This window comes from Tachypleus tridentatus, chromosome 5 (genome assembly GCF_004210375.1).
Source record: "Tachypleus tridentatus isolate NWPU-2018 chromosome 5, ASM421037v1, whole genome shotgun sequence".
Lineage (NCBI taxonomy): Eukaryota > Metazoa > Arthropoda > Merostomata > Xiphosura > Limulidae > Tachypleus > Tachypleus tridentatus.
The window spans coordinates 22471099-22491228 of NC_134829.1; the positions used below are offsets into that span (position 1 = coordinate 22471099).

Sequence of the window (20130 nt, forward strand, 5' to 3'; positions counted from 1 at the left end):
AAAAAAAAAGGTCAGTGAGAAAAAATTACATACCAGGAAAATAGAATAGACTATCAACCTTTAGTAAATCCTCAAAATGTGTCTCACTTATTAAACTGGGATTTATGAATAATTTTGTAAAAGAATGAACAAAGATGGTAATAGTTTCGTAACTTTCTAATAAGCTTCCAAAAACCAGTGACGCAACAAATGAATGGGAGTATCTTTGTTAGGCCACAGATTTGAGAAGTGCTGTCGAATGATGACTTCGAAACAGTACTGAACCAGAAAGAACCTGCTGTCTGGAAATCATGCTGTCATGTTTGATGACGTGTTTGAGAAGTAGCGGAAAGTATGGTCTATTTAAACTGTTACCAAATGATCTAGATGAGTGAGTTACGAGCATTTTCTACAATGGAGCGATACCAAGAAAGATCGAATCTTGTGACAATGGTAGATTTATTGTTTCTTACAGTGTGAAACTTTTACCAAATGATCTAGATGAGTGAGTTACGAGCATTTTCTACAATGGAGCGATACCAAGAAAGATCGAATCTTGTGACAATGGTAGATTTATTGTTTCTTACAGTGTGAAACTTTTACCAAATGATCTAGATGAGTGAGTTACGAGCATTTTCTACAATGGAGCGATACCAAGAAAGATCGAATCTTGTGACAATGGTAGATTTATTGTTTCTTACAGTGTGAAACTTTTACCAAATGATCTAGATGAGTGAGTTACGAGCATTTTCTACAATGGAGCGATACCAAGAAAGATCGAATCTTGTGACAATGGTAGATTATTGTTTCTTACAGTGTGAAACTTTTACCAAATGATCTAGATGAGTGAGTTACGAGCATTTTCTACAATGGAGCGATACCAAGAAAGATCGAATCTTGTGACAATGGTAGATTATTGTTTCTTACAGTGTGAAACTTTTACCAAATGATCTAGATGAGTGAGTTACGAGCATTTTCTACAATGGAGCGATACCAAGAAAGATCGAATCTTGTGACAATGGTAGATTATTGTTTCTTACAGTGTGAAACTGAGAACATACACAAACGGCACAACCAGTCAAGGAGATATTTTGTTGCACAAAGCAATACCATAGCTTGAATGCATTTTCAATATTATAATCGTATTATGCTCGTCGCTTTTGAAACCAGTATTGTTACGTTTTTAAACATTTTTACATACAATTTTCAATGAATGAAATTTTTCTTTAATAAGTTATTTTCCTGATACATACGAATATTTTGAATAAATCTATCATAACTCGAAAACTAGAGGTAATCAGTAATTTTCAACATGATTTAGCATCGTTAAGTTACTCAAAAACAGTTGCATCATTTCTAGAAGCGAAGAAAATTTGTTGCTCGGCGTAAACTGATTTACTTGCTTTAAAATAAAGAAACCGTTCTGAACAGTGCTTTACACTTGGGCCAAAGCATATCCGCGAATACATAACTATTCATTATATTGTTTTCATCATTAAATATCAAATAAAAAAATAATAGTAAATAGCACATTGAAGACAGTAGATGAAAATAATTATCTTATAGTTATAAATATTTAGCAACCTATTGTTAAACAACCCCCCCCCCATAAAACATCCATGAATTCAGTTTTTCTATCAAACAACGATAAAAATCGCACCTACTCAACAATGTTTCATAATAACTTCGTTCAATTTTGTATATTTTTAAAATAAAATACTTTTGTTGGTTTATAGTAAAATCTGGCCTTGTATGTTTGTGCTACTTGTTTCTGGTTATGACTTCAGAACATGTTAAATATCAGTTAATAAATGTTCATATAAACATCTGTTTAAGTGTACAAACATATACATACGTTTTAAATGTTTTTAAAAAGTGCTTTAATAAGAGTATAGTATTAATGTAGCCATTTCTATTTTAGTCCTTAAACATTAGAATCCAACACTCATCACAATATATTAATAACAAAAAAAAACAAAACGCCTTGGTTGTTTGTACAACCTGAACGTATAACTATAATTCATAATAGTGTTTTGAAAATTTAAAACTTACCATAATCTACAAAACTGAGGTGTTTCAATGTTAAATATTCAAGTTTTTCTACATGTTTTACATAATTTGTAGATATTTGCCAACGTTTGCGCCAGATGGCAGCACGAGATAACTGACAATTTTCAGTTTTAATAACGTATTTTTTGTAATATTAGCAAGTAATTCGTATATTTAAGAATTCTGAAACAATATTTAATAAACAAAAATGTTGAAAAACATTTTATTTAAATGTTTAACTCCACAAAAAATTCTATATTTCTTTTTTGTTTTCAATTATTACAAATGTTTGTTAGACTAAATACCCTTATATTTAACATAAATAATTTAAAATCAATAAGCAGAAAAGAATTGTTTTCATTGTAAACCCACAACTCAAACTGATATAAACTAACTTTTATATTTATCTGACATTTCAGTGCTTCTTCCGGACTGCTAGAACATTTCATGTTAGAAAACACAGTTAAAGTTGCCAGAGATATCGGAGTGACTAGTTTGTTTGCATATCTCTGATCACTTTTCTGTTTGTAGCTTTCTAAAACTCGTAACTGTCAAAATTTGAATTATTATTACATTTTAAAACATTACGCTAAAAGTTGCACAAGTTTTAAAACAACACACTATATTCCAAATCAAGCATACTCTTAATCCATTATCTGAAAAACAGAGCAACACTAACTTTGAAAAATTACTTACTAAACATTTATTGAAAACATTACAAATTTTCACCTACATATTTATTATTATAGTTATGTAGCATCATGTAACTGTGATAACAGTTACACCGTAAAGAAATGAGAGATACAGTGACAATTTTCAAGATGATTCAAGGTTATAACTCAATGTAGCTTCTCTTAATGTTCTATAATTTTGACTATATCCTAATTTTATCAACACAACACTTTTTGTGAATGTTAACAAATATAGAAGAATGCCCTGTATAATAATTGGTAAATATATGTTGCTCCAGGAATCTACAACACATTATTTGGCTTCATCAGATGATAAAAGAAATGTTTGAGAGATTCACTATAATAAGCATGTTGGTCATGATTGGTGAGCATCACAACACAGACTAAGTAATACGGGTGCAAAGCTTAATATAAGAGCTTCTTATCACAATTTCATTAACTAAGTAACTAATCACCTAAAATATTAAAAGATAGCTGCTATATTTGTGATGGAAAGCTTGTTGATTAAATAAAATATGGAAAAAATAAACTGGATATTATCCATTAATGTCTGTACAAAAATTATTTTCACAACGTTTTCTTCCAAGTACATGAAAATACTTTTGTATAATCTGCATTCTGAAAAGCTTATTAAAACTAGAAGCTGTTGAATACTTATTTTGAAATGCATTGTGTACTCCTATCAACAACTATGTGTTGGAAAAAACTGCCTACAATAGTGAAAAAGTTTTAAAATAGATAATGAAAGCAGACATACTGTTTCACACAGTTGTCCTTATAAACCCTATCATACTTAAAACATAATAAAGTCAGACTTACTCTGTTTCACACAGTTGTCTTAAAAACTCTAACGTATTTAAAACATTTTTGGATTAAAGGTTAATTTATAAAAATTGCCTTGTCCTATAGATACCACTCAAGTTCTATCACCCTAACCTCATTTCTCAAAGTGATCGTTCAAATTATGTATCAGCTAGATATGAATTAGTTTCTACAGCTCCAAGAACACTCTCGGATGTACTCTGTGAAATCTATGGTTTATCAATTTATTTGTGTGTATATATATATATATTCCATAAGATAAAATAAATTCTGAGTTAAGCATCATTATCTTCATACAGGTGTATCTCTGGCATCATTTACTCCAGCAGGTACTTTGACTTCTAATCCGTCTAAATCTTTAGTCATGTAAATTTGACAGCCCAACCTGGACCTATTTAAAAAAACAAAAAACAAATTACCCTATAAACTCTCACATCTGTTTAATATTGTAGAAAATAGAGTTATTGGTTTATATAATAAACTTTTAGGGGCTCTCTCAATCTCTAGCACACACATTCAATATGTTAATATAAACGGTACGTGTGCATTTAATATGAACACGTAATCTATTGTATCATTGAATGTTAAACACAAAAAAATGTTTTAATACCATTATCATTCATCGTGTAATTTATTTTGGCAATTTCTACACTTTGACGCCTATGAATGGTTCTTTCAAAACACGCAACTTCTTTATAACTAGCTAGGCATATGAACAGGTTTAATATGGAGTAAATAGGAGCAAAGATATATGCTTATGCTATGCAGGAGCACAGGATACAACTGATAGAACCAGAGACAAATAAGGGTACTGGCAGCAATGTGATTTTTGTGGTGGTACATGGTGTGTGCGTGTATTCTTCACCAAAGGAAATCAAACCCCTGATTTTAGCATTGTAAATCTGTACACTTAATGATGTAGGGAAAGATTGATCTGAGGACCTTATTATAAGTGTAAAACACTGATAAGGGCATTTAAAGAAAGGGACAATAGCTTGATTTTATCAGGGATATTGCCAACAATACATTATGGGTATGAAGTAAGTAGGTCATTAGAATTGAATGCCAGGCTTACATCAATATGTAGAGATGAGTAAATAGGCTGGTTGGATTTGAGAGAGAATTTTAATGAGAAAGTTAATATTTTTGGAATGAATGGCTTACACTTTAAGGCAGTAGCTAGCTGTAATGGTTGATTTAAACTAGGGCTAGACATAGGTTAGGGCTACAATATTAGTAAAATAGAAAAAAAAATTGACAGAAAAAACATGTACAACAAACAAACAATGTAAAATATATGGCTAATTGTTACTACTGTAATGCTAGAAGTATTAGAGATAAAACTGATGAATTCAAAGCAGTCGTGGAAACTAAGGATTTTTATAATATGGGTACCACTGAGACGTGATATTAACAGTTTTGATAAATGTTTTTAAAATACCAGGCTACAGATTATTTATTAGAGTATTGAAAAAAAAAAAAAAGGAAGGGAGAGGAGTTACCTTATATGCAAGGAGTAAATTGTATCTTGTCGAGTTAGAGCATATTAAAGGAAATATCAGAGATCGAATCAGTTTGGATGAATGTTAGTGAATATAAAGAGAAAGGTCTTGTAACTGGGATTTGTTATAAACTTCCAGATCAGAATGTGGAAGTTAATGAGACCAAAATGGTAGCTGAAAGATACGAGACTAACTTAAGGGAAATTGAATCCGAGAGAGAAGAGGGATTGGTTTTTAAAACATTATTCAAGTTTTTTTAATAGACCATCTACTGAAGAAACCTACAAGGGATGAATTTATATTAGATTTAACATTGATGTGAATATTGTAGACAAAGTTGTGATTGGTGAACACAAGTTCAAATGACCACTACGATATTAGGTGTGGAATTTTATTGGATGTAGAATTGAAGATTAGTATCCCGATTACAAACTTCAGAAAACAAATTTTGATGGAATGAGACGTGATCTCTCTTCATAGATTGAACTAAAGAGTTGTCGTAAAGTGCATGATTTATGAAAGATTTTAAGAGATCACATCAGAGATAAACAATATATTTAAGCAATTTAAACTTATTGGAAATACAGACATGGAAATCCAAAGGAAATCAAGAGAGCAGTTAGAAAGTTAATAGGACAAAAACTGTACATGAATGAGAGTTGGCTGAGAAAATTAAATCATAGAATAAAGAATTCTTTAGGTATATGATGGGTAAGCAAATGTTAGGATGTGGATTGGGGCTCTTAAAAAACAACAAGTGGTGAACTAATCTCACAAGATACAAACATTATGTCTCAGCCAGCATGATTAATGTATGAAGAAAATATTGATGTAAAATATACCATTTTAAGTTCAGAAATTGTAAGAGAAAAGTTAGGAAACCTAAAAATTTACAAGTCCACTGGACCATACAACTATTAGTCTGGCATTTTACAGAAACTTAAAAATTTCATTTGTGAACTGTTAATTTTATTTTTATTTTATTAAAAGTCACTCAGTAGTGAAAAAGTAATAGAAGATTTGTTGCTAATGTTAGTCAAATATTTAAAGATATTAAACATTATCCAGGTAATTATAGGCCAGTCAGACTTATATCAGCAGATGAAAAGATTTTGAAGAATGTACATTACAGAGCATTTACAGCAATTTGATATAGTGTCAAAGAACCAGCATGGTTTCACTATGGGAAAAATTTTGTTTAGTAATTATTATGATATTCTTTATGTTACAAGTGTTGATGAAGGAAACACTGCATTTAGTTTACCTAGATTTTCAGAAAGTGTTTGATAAGGTGTCTCATAAAAAAGACTTGTTACAAAAATTAAATCTGTGTGTGGGGAAAATGCTATTAAATTAGAAGATTGGCTGGAAAGTAGAAAGCAGATAGTTGTAATACATGGAGTGAGGGTCTGACTGGATCACAGTTACAAGCAGTGTGCCTTAGGACTCTTTGCTGGGTCTCTTGTTGTTTGTGATTTATATTAATGATCAAACAAATTTTGAAGTTTGCAGATGACATTCAGATATTTGGGTTGGTTAGCTGTATCAACGATGCTGTAGACTTAGGGGAGATTTAAATAATTTGATGTATTGGGCCAATACATGGCAGATGATGTTTAACTATCCAAAATGCAAGATGATGGATGCAGGTTTTCATTATTCAAATTACTGTTACAATTTAAATGGGAATGCATTAAATACTGTGGTTGAAAGAAAAAAAAAATCTTGGTGTTGAGATTTAAAACATGCTAAAGTAAACAGCATACTGTTGCTAACAACAGGGCTAATAGGATTTCAGGTAGCATCCACAGAAACACTGAATAAAAGACACGGGATATTACTGTTTCACTATATGCTTATATCATCAAATACTAATAACATGTTTATATATATATATACACAAAACACATGCTCACAAATCTGCCCAAACTATGTGCCTTTTCCTCGAGATTAATTTACTTGGGAAAATTGTAAACAGTAATAAATGTATATAATTCACTAAACAAATTAGATACAGTTAATGTTAACCATAAATGAACAATTTTTTTTAACACACTTAAAAACAAAGAATAAATTAGAGCTAAAAGAAATTGGTTTAAGAAGCTGAAGCAGAGAAGAAATGTTCAGGAAACAGCACATTGAAAAGAATGGAAAGAACATAACACTCTAAGAAAATGCATATCAAAATAGAAAGTACGTAATACTATTTAAGGAGAAGTATCACAATATTAGTAGCTGTTTAGTTTCCCAAAAAATACAATCCTGATGCTATGCAGCTTAAAATAATCAAAGCATAATTGAAATTTGTAACAGCTATGACAAACAGTTCATAGTTGTTCCAAAAATGATATTCTAAAACTTTTCATAACCTAAAAATATCTGAGGCCCTATTTATGACCAAAATAGAACAAAATCAAAAACACTAGCAATACTAGCAGAAGTGCCACCAATGTGTACTAAGTGTGCTAGTAATTACTAATCATAGTATTCATACCTCATTGAAAAAAAAAAAAAAATTAGCATTTTCTTAAAAGGGATTTTTCTCTGGGAAGAACTGCACAGAAGTGTTCTGATTGTGCTGTTTAGTCGGACGTAACTCATGGCATCAAAATGGTTCAATGCACATAGCTCAGGATTTCCATTAATTTTACCTATATAAACTTTAATGCTTTTTTGTAAATTAAAAGTGCTACCATTTACTTAAAAAATAATATATTTAAGAACTCTAATTTCTCACTACCACATTAAAAAATTATATCAATAAAGATACAACCAACATTCATGTAAAGTCCCAGTGAAAGCCAGGTTCTTGGTGTGAGAATATTTTAACAAAACATTATGTTCTATTGTAAAGAAATGGTTGTTGCACATACCAGTTATTTTTCTAATTGCCTGAACTCTAAATATACAGTGTGAAAACTTCCTTCCACTGAAGTGCAAGCACGCTCGCACGCGTGTGAAAATGTTAGCATTTCTGTTCAATCTTACAGGACTGAAATGAGAATTTTTTAGACAATCAAAATGATAACAGTTCTTTGTTCCAATTTTCTACTCGAATAATATGACCTACTTTAGGATCTCATCACAATCAGGACCTCCTACACAACTGTTTCTGCAGAGTATACTCAAACAGATTGACATCACAGTCAAGAATTCTCTTGAATTCATCCAGTCCTGTGTATGGACAAAGACCATAACTGCAGTTATTTATCTGGTATCTTTTGAACAAAGTTTAAAAGTATGAATTCTACTACAATGAGTTGTCACATTGACTGGTTTTACCATTAATACCAAATCTTACAAACTCATTCCTATGATAAGCTATTCAACTGTATCATGTCCTAAAAATTCAGATCCAAGATATATTAAACACACTTCCACCTATTCTCACAAGCATACATGGAAATCTACCCATTTAACCTGAAGTGGTTTGTTAACAAACTCAAACAGGAGAACAAGACAGTCTTCTGTGACTGGAAATGTAAAGCTACCCCAAATGTAGTTATGAATAAAGTTTTTTTATTCTTCTCCAAAAGAAAATGTCCAAGGCAATGCTACTGTTGAGAAACATGTTAAAATCACTCTTTTGCTCACATTATTTAAATAAATAATGCAATCAAGGTATTTTGATGCCCAAATAACCTCATTATTTAGTATTATTTGTAACAGATTTAATTAAATCACAAACAATTGCACAGAAATTAATTTGTCTATTTTGACAGCAGTAGACCAACCATTATTTGCTCCATTTGCACAGCTTAGCAATGCACATCTATGCTCAGAGATTTAATACTAAGTAAGCATTATGCCTTACACTTGTCTTAAGTTTCCAGGATTGTTTCACATCACACAAGTAGAACCTCTCATTCTTTGTTGAGTTTGACAATAAACAAATATTAGCATGGCAAGATGTTTTTCTCTAGAAAGTATTTTTAAAATTACATCTATGTTTTTAATTTTTCTGATTTTATAATTAACCATTGTAGAATACCTTCTTAAATGTTATTGTTTTAATTCCGAACTTCACAGTGGGCTGCGAGTATTTGAACTTGTTGCTTAAATGTCAGGGGAAGGAAGCCCTTTTAAATTAATCTTTGACAACTTTTGCCTTTTGCATGTAAAAGTAGTTACACATTTTCAGGATATCCAGTGATATGTTACAGGATCTATAATACGAGACCCTTCATTAACATTTTAAATAAATATTTCTGGTGATACAATTTGAACCATACCGAAAATATTCGAAATTATCCAGATAATAAAAACCATTCAAAGGCCAGGTGCGTTAAGGCGTTTGACTTGTAATCTGATGGTCACTGGTTCAAATCCCTGTCGCACCAAACATGCTCACCCTTTCAACTGTGGGGGAGTTATAATGTAACAGTCAATCCCACTATCTGTTGTGTAAAAGAGTAGCCCAAGAGTTAGCAGTAGGTAGTAGTCTTACACTGCTAAATTAGAGGCAGCAAGCACAGATAGCCCTTGTGTAGCTTTGCACAAAACTAAACTAAACTAAACTAACGTGGCAGGGTTCAGTTTAGAGAGAGAAACCAAGAGTTCTCTCTCCAACTGGGGTGTTCAGGAACTTTGTAGTTCCTCTTCGTCCCCTTCTGGATTGTTATTAGGATTAAGTGGTGTTTTTTTTATTATTCTTATTTTAATAAATTAATTATTGTTATTATTCTTGACTTTTGGGTGGGAATGTCTCACTAAATGGTCTTTTGGGTGGAGGCAAAGGTAGCAGTGGAAAGAAGGAAAGGTCGGACCTGTCTCAAAAGAAAAGTTGGGTAGATGTGAACATGAATGTAATTCATTCAAGTTCAGATCAAATCAAACGCCCGATTCTGGGTCTGGCAAAAGGTTGCCTGGGCTGGGATCTAGAAATCCAATGCCTGAAGATTTTGATGTGGGAAAACGGAGTACCCGAGAAAACCACTTTCACACGACAGGCGCAAAGTTTGCCTGTCGTGTGCCCTGTACCTGAAAAAAAAGGAATTCATGTTAATAACATAGTTTTTATGTATTTAAACTCTTTGTTGAGTGGATTGTGATTCTTGAAATATGTTGTATGGTGATATGTATTTTGTTGGTGCACTTGATAATTTGTGTAGTGATGCCGTTAGTTTGTTTCTGTTTTCTGCTTTTCGATAATATTTCATAGAAAGTTCTGTTATTCTATCTCTTATAGTTGGTAAATTACTAATTTGGTGTAGATAATTTGTTGGTGTAAAAGATGGTAAACTGAATGCGGATTTTAATATTTTGTTTTGTTGCACTTGGATTTTTTGGAGTGTGTTGTTTGACATGTTGTATGTTACTTGACATCCGTACTCTATTAGTGGACGGATGTAAGCCTTGTATATTTGTATAATGGTGTTCGGTGCGCATTTTGATTGTTTACCAGTTATAGTCTTTAGATATGAAATCCTTTTTCCTTATTGATGAGTGTATATTGTTTATGTGTTTTTTCCATGTTAGTTTTGTGTCGAAAGTGACGCCAAGGAATGTGAAAGACGCCAAGGAATGTGAAAATTTGCACAAAATTCAAAAACAATCCATTTAAAGGTTCGACTACATTGCTGTAAAGTAATGCAACATTCATGAATAAAACACACGAGACTTGATCTTTGTGTGAGAAAGACAGTTTGATAACAATAATGTAAAGACTGGCAGTAAGTATCAACTGCTTGAAAGATGATTCAAAACACACGAGACTTGATCTTTGTGTGAAAAAGACAGTTTGATAACAATAATGTAAAGACTGGCAGTAAGTATCAACTGCTTGAAAGATGATTCAAAACACACGAGACTTGATCTTTGTGTGAGAAAGACAGTTTGATAACAATAATGTAAAGACTGGCAGTAAGTATCAACTGCTTGAAAGATGATTCAGTCTCTACTTCTGCTATACTTCATATTATATAAATTAATAAAATATACCTTCTAAATACTGAATAAAGCTTTTTTTAAAACCACACCAAACCCAACACCATTTGTACGTTTTACTAAAACGATAACAAAATTATTAATTTCTTGTTCTGAAACATTTTTGATGGCGTACAACATGATAACCTCTAACAAAAACCATCCTAAAACAAGTAAATTTTGTAAAGAATAATGTTCAATAGACAAAAAACAAAATGTACATATCTTGAGAAGTCCAACTAAATTGTTTGTTATCTTGTAATTCTTGAAAGTAAGGTTTTAATAATATTTGTAACCCTAACTTTAGTGCACAGGTGTTATTTCTCAACAGGCTATCTTTAAGATAAACATTCCTTAAAGGACATTTTATGGTAGTTTATATTGAAGTTCTCAATAACTTTCTAATTCTTTTTTAATATTTTATGAATAGCAGTTTGCCATTGTTTTATAAATTTCATAAATAATTAAAATTGGTTTTCTAGCCTGATTAGACTGTTCTATTTTTATTTGCATTTCAATTTACTTTGAAATTTAACTACAATGAAACTCAAAAGGTTTTAGTTAATAAGGTACAGAAATAAGATTATTTTTAGGTAAAATTTTGCCAAAACCCCTTTTTTTTAACATTTATTGTATTTCTTGTTATTTTAACCCTCTCAAGGTGAAAAGGATGCATTGGCTCATACAGAGATTTATTACTAAGTAAGCATTATGCCTTACACTTGTTTTTAGGATCTCTCAAAACTCAGAGCAAGCTGCCCCACAGGTACTCCATGCAAAGTTCACTTCTGGGCCCCTCTATCCCTATTCTTGCCAGTAAGATCATGCTATGATACCAACTTTCAGACAAAGTAACAATGTATGGTTTTCAGAACAGTAACTACAAAAAGACTTGGAGACAGAATGTTAACTCAGATTAGTTTTGTAATAAGAAATTTGTGAAAGAGAAGTAAAATCACATGAAAAACAACAACGCATAATTATACTTTCAACTGATAAGTTGTTAGCCAATACAAACTCAGGGATGGACACAAATTCTAAACTTAAGCATCTTACTTATAGCTGAGAACTTCTGATATTATGGCTTGTAGTCATCTGACCAGCACTCTCAAAAAAATACAATCCCTGAACATTTCCTCCATATGACTTTTTTTTTTTTTCAAAAATGGTAAACAAAATATCCTTTCAGTTATCATTTTACAGTAAATGACAAATTTCATGACTCCAAATTATTCTTGAAACTTGCCTTGAAGATATTTGGATGTTTTCCTCATGTGAAAATGCTTCGATACCAATGAAACAACCGTTCGACATAAAATGAAAGCAGATTACCACTGTTCACTGTAATAGTTATAAAATGCAAACTGTGGGAGCAAATGATATATGCACAACTGCAACTGGATGATACAACACCAATGTACAGACAGTTAGAAACAGACTTCACTAGGTTCACATGGATAAAAGATGCCAAGTGAGACACATTCTACTCACAGCAACACATAAATGTACTCATTTACAAAGAGCCAGTTTATCCAAATTCCATAATGCATATGATAGTAGAACAAATTAAGTATTGGTGAATATACTGACCTCTACATACTGTGGTATGATACCAATAATGCTACATGTAACAATATCATTCTGAGACTTCTTGCACTAGTGCATGATGACAAAAGTGGACTACACTTTAAACTAGTGGATGATACTGCCCACTGCCACAGTGCCAAAATAACAGATGCGTTTCTTGCTAAAATATAAGTGACTGTACAAAATGGATTAACCATGTACAGGATACTCTTGAAAGACATCTCAATAACCATCAAGTGATTGTGAACACCATAATACACACGGGAGGACAAGTTTCCTCCATCCTTTTCAACTCTGTTGTCCCCAAGTTTTTTTGTTGTTTTTTTATATATAATCATAATTTTTTTCCCCCTTTTAAAATGTGGATTTATGCTGCAAACTTAGTGTACAAAAATTTGGAAATATGAAAAGATTTACAAGAGCAACCACAACAATGGAAAAACAATTATTCTTTGAGACTCCCATTGTTTCAGATAATGGATTCAATCAAAAGCCTTTATTGCTTCATCACTGGATCAACAAAAAAAATCATGATAGTAACTAGAAGCCCATGGGTCTTTGCAAGAGGTCCACCAATACACACCTGCAAAGCAAATTTCAAACACACCTTACAATACATAGCAACACCATTATTTGGCACTAAAAATGTTCTAGAAATAACTTTTTCAGGTGTGGTCAAGTATAACTCTGGACCTTACTAACACTAATTTTAAGTATTTAACATCAATAATGAGCTACTGTTATTAATCTTACCAAAATCTCATTTCATGACTCTCATTAACTGTAAAGATGTAAAGCTACATCAACCAACTGTTTCATTTATAAACAGCAGCTGAACAACAAAAAAAATCAATGTATTTTACTGCTAATCATCAATATCCAGTTTGCAAAAAGAAGGGCGACTGATAAATCAGTTTAATGTTTTTGTTCTGAAAGCTACATTATTAAAAATTCTAACAATCCTTTAAATGTTTATAAGAATGTCTTAAAACAAAAGATTTGTACGTTTCAGTTAGGCCATATGCTAGGTCCAGCATGTCCAACTCTTCATCTGTGGGTTTATCAGGAATTCTGTCAAAGTCTTCTTGTTTCAGAATTACATGGCATGTTGAGCAAGCCAAGGTCCCTTCACAGGCACCTGCAAGATAAAATAAACATTTAATTATCTGTAACTATTAATAATGAACTAAATGTTTCACATACACTTTTCAGTTTTACCTTAATATTCAAACTGTGTGTGCAAGTAAAACACATGGTTAAAAAAGGAAAATCCTGCAAGGTTTTAGTGGCCCTTTTGCCGATGTATTACTTTCAAATGCCAATATACTCGTTTCTTAAACACAGCATTAAAAGGTTTTAACTAATATAATTAGGAACATTTATTCTCATTGTAAGATAAAGAATTAAAAATACATGTATATAAGAAATAACAAAAAAATAAAAATTATTGTATTTGGTTTTGATGTTCTCATGACCTCTACAGAACCAATGGTCATTGTTCATACCACGTTGAAAATGCCGGTTCTTGTCCAATCCCTGAAGTTTAGCAGCATTGGACTCTGTTAGTACTTGAGGGGGTGACCACCTGGGTAAGGATGACATTCCTTTAAAGACCTGGCATGACCAAGGGGTTTAGGCACTCAACTCATAATCTAAGGATCACAGGTTTGGATCCCAGTCACACCAAACATGCTCGCCCTTTCAGGGGTGGGAGCACTGTAATGTGACAGTCAATCCCACTTTGTTGGTAAAAGAGTAGCCCATGAGTTGGCAGTGGGTGGTGATGACTAGCTCCATTCCCTCTATCTTACACTGCTAAATTAGGGAGAGCTAATGAAGATAGCCCTCATGTAACTTTGCTCAAAATTCAAAGCAAACCAAATATAACCAATGACATTACTATGTATACAAGATACAAGACAATATTGTGTCTACAAAAGAAGTATTTAAAGAGGAATGACGAGTGAATCATACTTATATAAAATAGATGTTTGAGATAAAAGTGTCATTCAACTTCGCACTTAACTCCCCTTTAATTATATCTTATGGTACCAACTTTTTAATGTTCACAATAAGCAACAACTTAAGTCTCAGGGGTTAAGGTAGAGAGGTCTTCTAAAGAAGTCACAAGAAAGGTTTGAAAATAAACACAGCAAACAGCAAGTAAGTTTTACATTTTTTTCTGTTCCAGAAATGTTAGTTGCAATTAATCAAACATTAAAATTATCATTAGCAGCTATAAACATCTTTAATAATCTACTTACAATTTGTATCACAAAGTTATCATCAGTAATGAATAAACAACATTCTGCCTTGTTTATGGAATAGAAATGGCTTAAGCAAATTTTTGACTGCAACATTCTGCAAATAAACAATAGCTGTCTTACCAAATCCTTCTAAATCCACATCGTTATTTACAACTATGTCTAATAGGTTTTCCCCAACTTTGCCTTGAGCAGTAATTCGTTCTCCATTATCTTTGATGAATGTTACAGACACCCTGTATCATAAAAAAGGCTTCACTATTAAAACACTGACTCACTTTTTTAATATAAAAATACCAAGTTATTCACTATTTGATACATGATTTTGATTATATGGCCTGTCACTTATATTTGAAAGTTACATATTTATTGTCATTATTCAAATATAAAATACATTCCAAACACACAGTTATTTTACAGTTCACCTATCAGGTTATCATCCTTCATAAAAAGTAGCACAGTGTTTACACTAACAATAATACATTAAGATTGTGATTAAGAAATTTCATTCTCCTTAAATACTTGAAATTTGATCTTTAAAAAAGTTTATTGATTCTATAGGAGAATGTAAGGAATGTCATACAAAAATGTCAGATTAATTACATACGATGTATGGCATGGAATAGTCATACCAAAAATAATTTACTCTTGCATGTGGTATCTCAGTATGTTAATGACAAGTGAAAAACATTCTCTATACAAGGTTGTTTTAAAACTTCTTTTAGAGGGGCTTAGTACAAACAAAAGCATAGGCTCTCCTTCCACAACTGGGGAGCCATCACAGTACGTTTGTAAGTGCCAAAGGTTTTAAAATACCAAAATATTTCATACAGTTACAATAAACATTATTCCACAAATATGGAAGGCCTATTAGTTGGTAAACTGTTCATGAGTTTTATAGAAATAATGAACCATCTGTTAGACTTTGAAAAATCACATGAACATGCAACAATCTTCAAATCTTTAACTTAAAATGGTTTCTTTGAAAATGTTCAAGTCAAATAACAAAATTAATTACAAATTTTATCTAGTATTACAAATTATTACTTATGTGAAATAACTAAAGAAACTTAAGTTATATGCTAATAAAACATAACATTAGCATATATGTTTTTAACTGACTTGCATATGTACAAGGGACCACTGTGTCTGTTAGGCTGTACACACACACTATCCTTACAAAAATGTAAAAACATAAGCCTTACATTATTTTGTAAACTTCAGTTAAACCCCACCCTCCCTCTGCTTACTCTTTTTTAGGAGAAAACTTAGTCCATAATTATTCTCATAAAATAACCCATCCCTACAACTATATTAGTAGCCTTTCTTCAAACCTTTTCCATTTAGTTAATATCCTTTCTCAGATAAGGAAATCAAAACTAAACACACTATTTCAACTGATGCCTAATTAGCAATTTCTATTGGGTTGAGGAATAATTCATGAGCATTTTTTCAAGTTAACAAAATATATTCATAAATGAAATGCTTTCGCAAAATATTTCATGTCATTTGGTAGATAATTTTTTGCTCTAATAGATGGTGTGTTTGATTTTCATATGTCTTTAATTTTTGCTTTCATTTTCAGCTCATTAAATGGAATGTCAAGTGGACAAAATCGAGCATTTTCGACACCATCTGCTTTTCGCATTTAATTTCTTGCAATTTCATTTAAAACAATGCATACTATATACCTAGGTATTACATGAAATAAAGTATCATAATAAATGTTTTGGGTGTAATGTGTTCATGCATTGAAGTATTGTATAGTCTTGCATGTAATGCTTGAATGAAATTATTTAAAAATGCTCACGAATTATTCCTCAACCTAATAGAAAGATAATTGTCTTATTTAACTTGTAATCAACATCTCTATAAATAAGTCTTAAAGTTCTATCCAATTCATACTAGTAACAAAACACATTTTCAGTGGATTAGAAAACACGGCCACCATCAAGTCAAGATCCAAGATAATGTATAGTGTGGCACATTCTTAAAAGCTCTATAGAAATCTAAGTACATCAAATCCATTCCCTCTCTATCATCCAGATAACATCCTAAAAAATGTCAACAGATGAGTAAAGGAAGATATTCCTTTAGTAGATCTAAATGTATTTCCTTTTATAATATCATATTCCAGTAAACTTACAGACCAAAAGTCCAATAAACCTACACAAGTTTTGTAAAGCAAATAAGATACTTGTATATAAACTGTTGTACTTTAAGTTCAGTCTAGCATTTCAATATCTTACCTTAAAGCTTGAAACAAATTAAAGTTTCGAGAAATACTTTTAATAGCTGAGGTGATGTCAATTACATAAATAATATAGTTTGGCAACTAGATCTTACAAAATGTTTTGAAAGCATGTGATATGGATGTCAATTTATAACTTGTTAAAATGCTAAAATGCAAACTTGAAAACAGACTAGACTTCTCTATCTGATAATATTTACTCTAGTTTTAAAACATGCTAAGAACCACACTTAAGTTATTTGCTTCCATTTCTGATAGCGATAGGACAGGTACCAGAAAACTGGAAGATGATTAATACAATTCTAATGTTTTAAAGGACAAATGTGCCATTTCAGGTCAGATCATAGTGCCTCAGTGGTAAAAGAAACTAAGGGTCTAAGATGTGGCTTTACAAGGGAAAAATCATGTCTAAAAACATATATTACCTTTACCTGAGGATATTAATTCTTTTATGGACAAAAGCAAAGAAAAGAATTAATTTACTTGGAGTTTCAGAAAACTTCTTTTAAGATGTCATGTAGAAAATTAACTCAGTAAAAGCAAGGAATGAGTTATTCACTTGAATTTCGAGGAAGCAAAAATGATGTTAACCCTAAAACTTGCTTGTTTTTATATGTTACTAGTGGGGTTCAACTTTTCTATCATATTTTGTAATTTTGTGTTTTCTTCCTATTGTAACAATTTACAAAGAATCATGTAAAATATACAAGAGACCCCTAGTAGTAATTACTTCAATTAAAATACTGGTAATATTTTTGCTTACATTTTGATATTGGGAATCATGCAAGTTACAATGCTCACTCCAAATTCATAAGAAATCTAGTCCATACAAAGTTTTAAAGATGCATTTTAAAAGCCAGTTTGAGGTTCATGGCTTTTGTCTGGTTGTAGTTCCGAGTCATTAACTAATCACGGGATCAAAAGATCTGTTAGAAGATCGATCCTTTTTCTTTTATTACAGTGTTCCAAAAATGGTTATTTATCAGTATAAAAATTGTGTATACAAAACACGAAAACTATTCTTAGGAAATATATCTTTCATGTGAGTGTGCATATACAATGCAGAGAATAAAGATCCTTTATCAGTAATAAAACAAACAAAGCACAGGAGAAAGGAAAAGTTTCTCAATGTGAATTGACTGATGAATTAATGAAATTACCAGTTTCATGTGCACGTTTCAGCATGGTTTTCTCACTTTCATGTACTGTGCTTGTTGAAAATTAACTTACTGGAAGTGTTTGAAAGGATGCTATCAGAATAATTCCAAAGATGGATGGGTTATCTCATGAAAACAGGATATGTTTTCTATTTCTTTAGAGGAAATAACCGTAAGTGTTATCTTTGTTTATTAAGATTACATGTTCAACTGCAATTTTAATAAGATAAAAGCTTCTGATTTCTTAATACTGTATATTAAAGGTTAATTTGCCCAAGTTTAAGATTTGTAAAATCGACAGGGTAGAATTCAATTCAGGCAGTTTTATTTTCTAGCAGTAATATGGCTATTAGCTTATGGACATAAATTGTAAATTTTCTCATGGACGGGTCTGCAACAATGTGAGGAGAGTTTCAGAAAACCCTAATTATACATAATAGAATTTGAAAACTGAATGTCTCGGAACTTACTTCTCTTTCTTGCTTAAAGGAACAGATGAACTAAATTTTCGAAAGCCTCTGGGCTTCAGCCAGTCTTGTTGAATATGAGAGATTTTTGAAATCCCGCGAACCGCTTTAACGTCTGGACTAAAACACATGTGGTTGATTGGTTCCGCGATGCTGTTGACAACACCATAATTAGGTTGGCATTTAATCAACTTTGCGAGAGCTTGAACGTAGCCCGATGTACGACACAATTGCAAACCTAGCTTTGTTGTTGACATTGTCAAAATAATCCTATTTTTAAATAATGAAAGTTTTCTTTAATTTAAGAAATAAAAAGAAAATACAATATTCACTATATTAAAATTACATATAACCTTCAACGCCCTTATAATCGTAAGACACGTGATTACCTACTATTTATTTGAGATTAAGAGTTAAATTTTAACGCCCTCTACAATAACTTTTATGCTTCAAAATGGAAGATCTAAAGAAAATTATGAATATTAAATATATTGATATTTTATTTGTAAAATACACTTTTCTTTAAAAATGAAGAGTATTTTATAGATAAAAGCACTTGCTTATTTAATTTAGTCAAGCACATAAACTTACTATTATATACTTTGCAGTTAGTGCAGATGAACTCAACTAGATCAATACGCGGCAATGACGATAAACAACTTGTAAAATTAGCTGCATTTTATCATCACTCGTATTGTTCCGCATCTTACTGATTTTTATACAATGAAACACTTGCAGTTGATAATATGTTATCATTTAGGAAAATAGGACTAATAAAATCATGCTTTCAAACAAATTATAAACATTTTTCTCATCGTTTAAAAACGCATGGTTTTAAAATCAACACAAATTAATTAGATGTTCAATTAGTAGCTCAGCGGTATGTTAGCGGACTAACACCACTAGAAAATGTGTTTCAATACTCGTAGAGGGCAGAGCACAGATAGCCTAGAGTGTAGCTTTGTGCCTAATTACAAACAAAACAATAAATTAGATCATTTAACCAAAACTGACAAGTTAATAACTTGATTATTCATTTTATCGTTCCATAGTATTAAAATTGTATTTAAATTTGTAGTGGCAAAATTTTCAGGCGTAATAAAATTCATGTATTATTTTAAATAAAATCTTAAGTCAACTAATGAATATTCTGTTTTTTGCCTAATAATTACATTTTAATTCAGTAAATATTTTCTTAAACATGTACTCCTCTATACACGTGGTAAACTTAAGACACACACCTATATACATTCACTTGTGATGAATATTCTTTAAGCTCCTCAAAACTACATGATTATTTAATGTACTTCACCGTTTTATCCATCAGTCGTTGGTATACATTTTCCACGTGCTCAAGGAGAACTTAACTGTCAATAAAAATTATGTGGTATCTCATTTATAATCATAATTTAGAGCTAACTCTAGATGTTAGCCC

At 31.4% G+C, this 20130-nt stretch overlaps 1 protein-coding gene across 1 annotated transcript; it reads right to left on the reverse strand.

Moving 5' to 3' along the window:
• Positions 1 to 2222: 2222 nt before the first annotated feature.
• On the reverse strand, positions 2223 to 19132 carry Fdx2 (Adrenodoxin-like protein 2, mitochondrial Ferredoxin 2). Its single transcript, XM_076501598.1, has 4 exons — positions 18699 to 19132; positions 14944 to 15056; positions 13562 to 13694; positions 2223 to 3933 (listed from the first exon to the last, which is right to left on the reverse strand). Exons 1-4 carry the CDS (start codon positions 18950 to 18952, stop codon positions 3834 to 3836), a joined length of 600 nt encoding a protein of 199 aa, XP_076357713.1. The 5' UTR covers positions 18953 to 19132; the 3' UTR covers positions 2223 to 3833.
• Between the last annotated feature and the right edge of the window lie 998 nt (positions 19133 to 20130).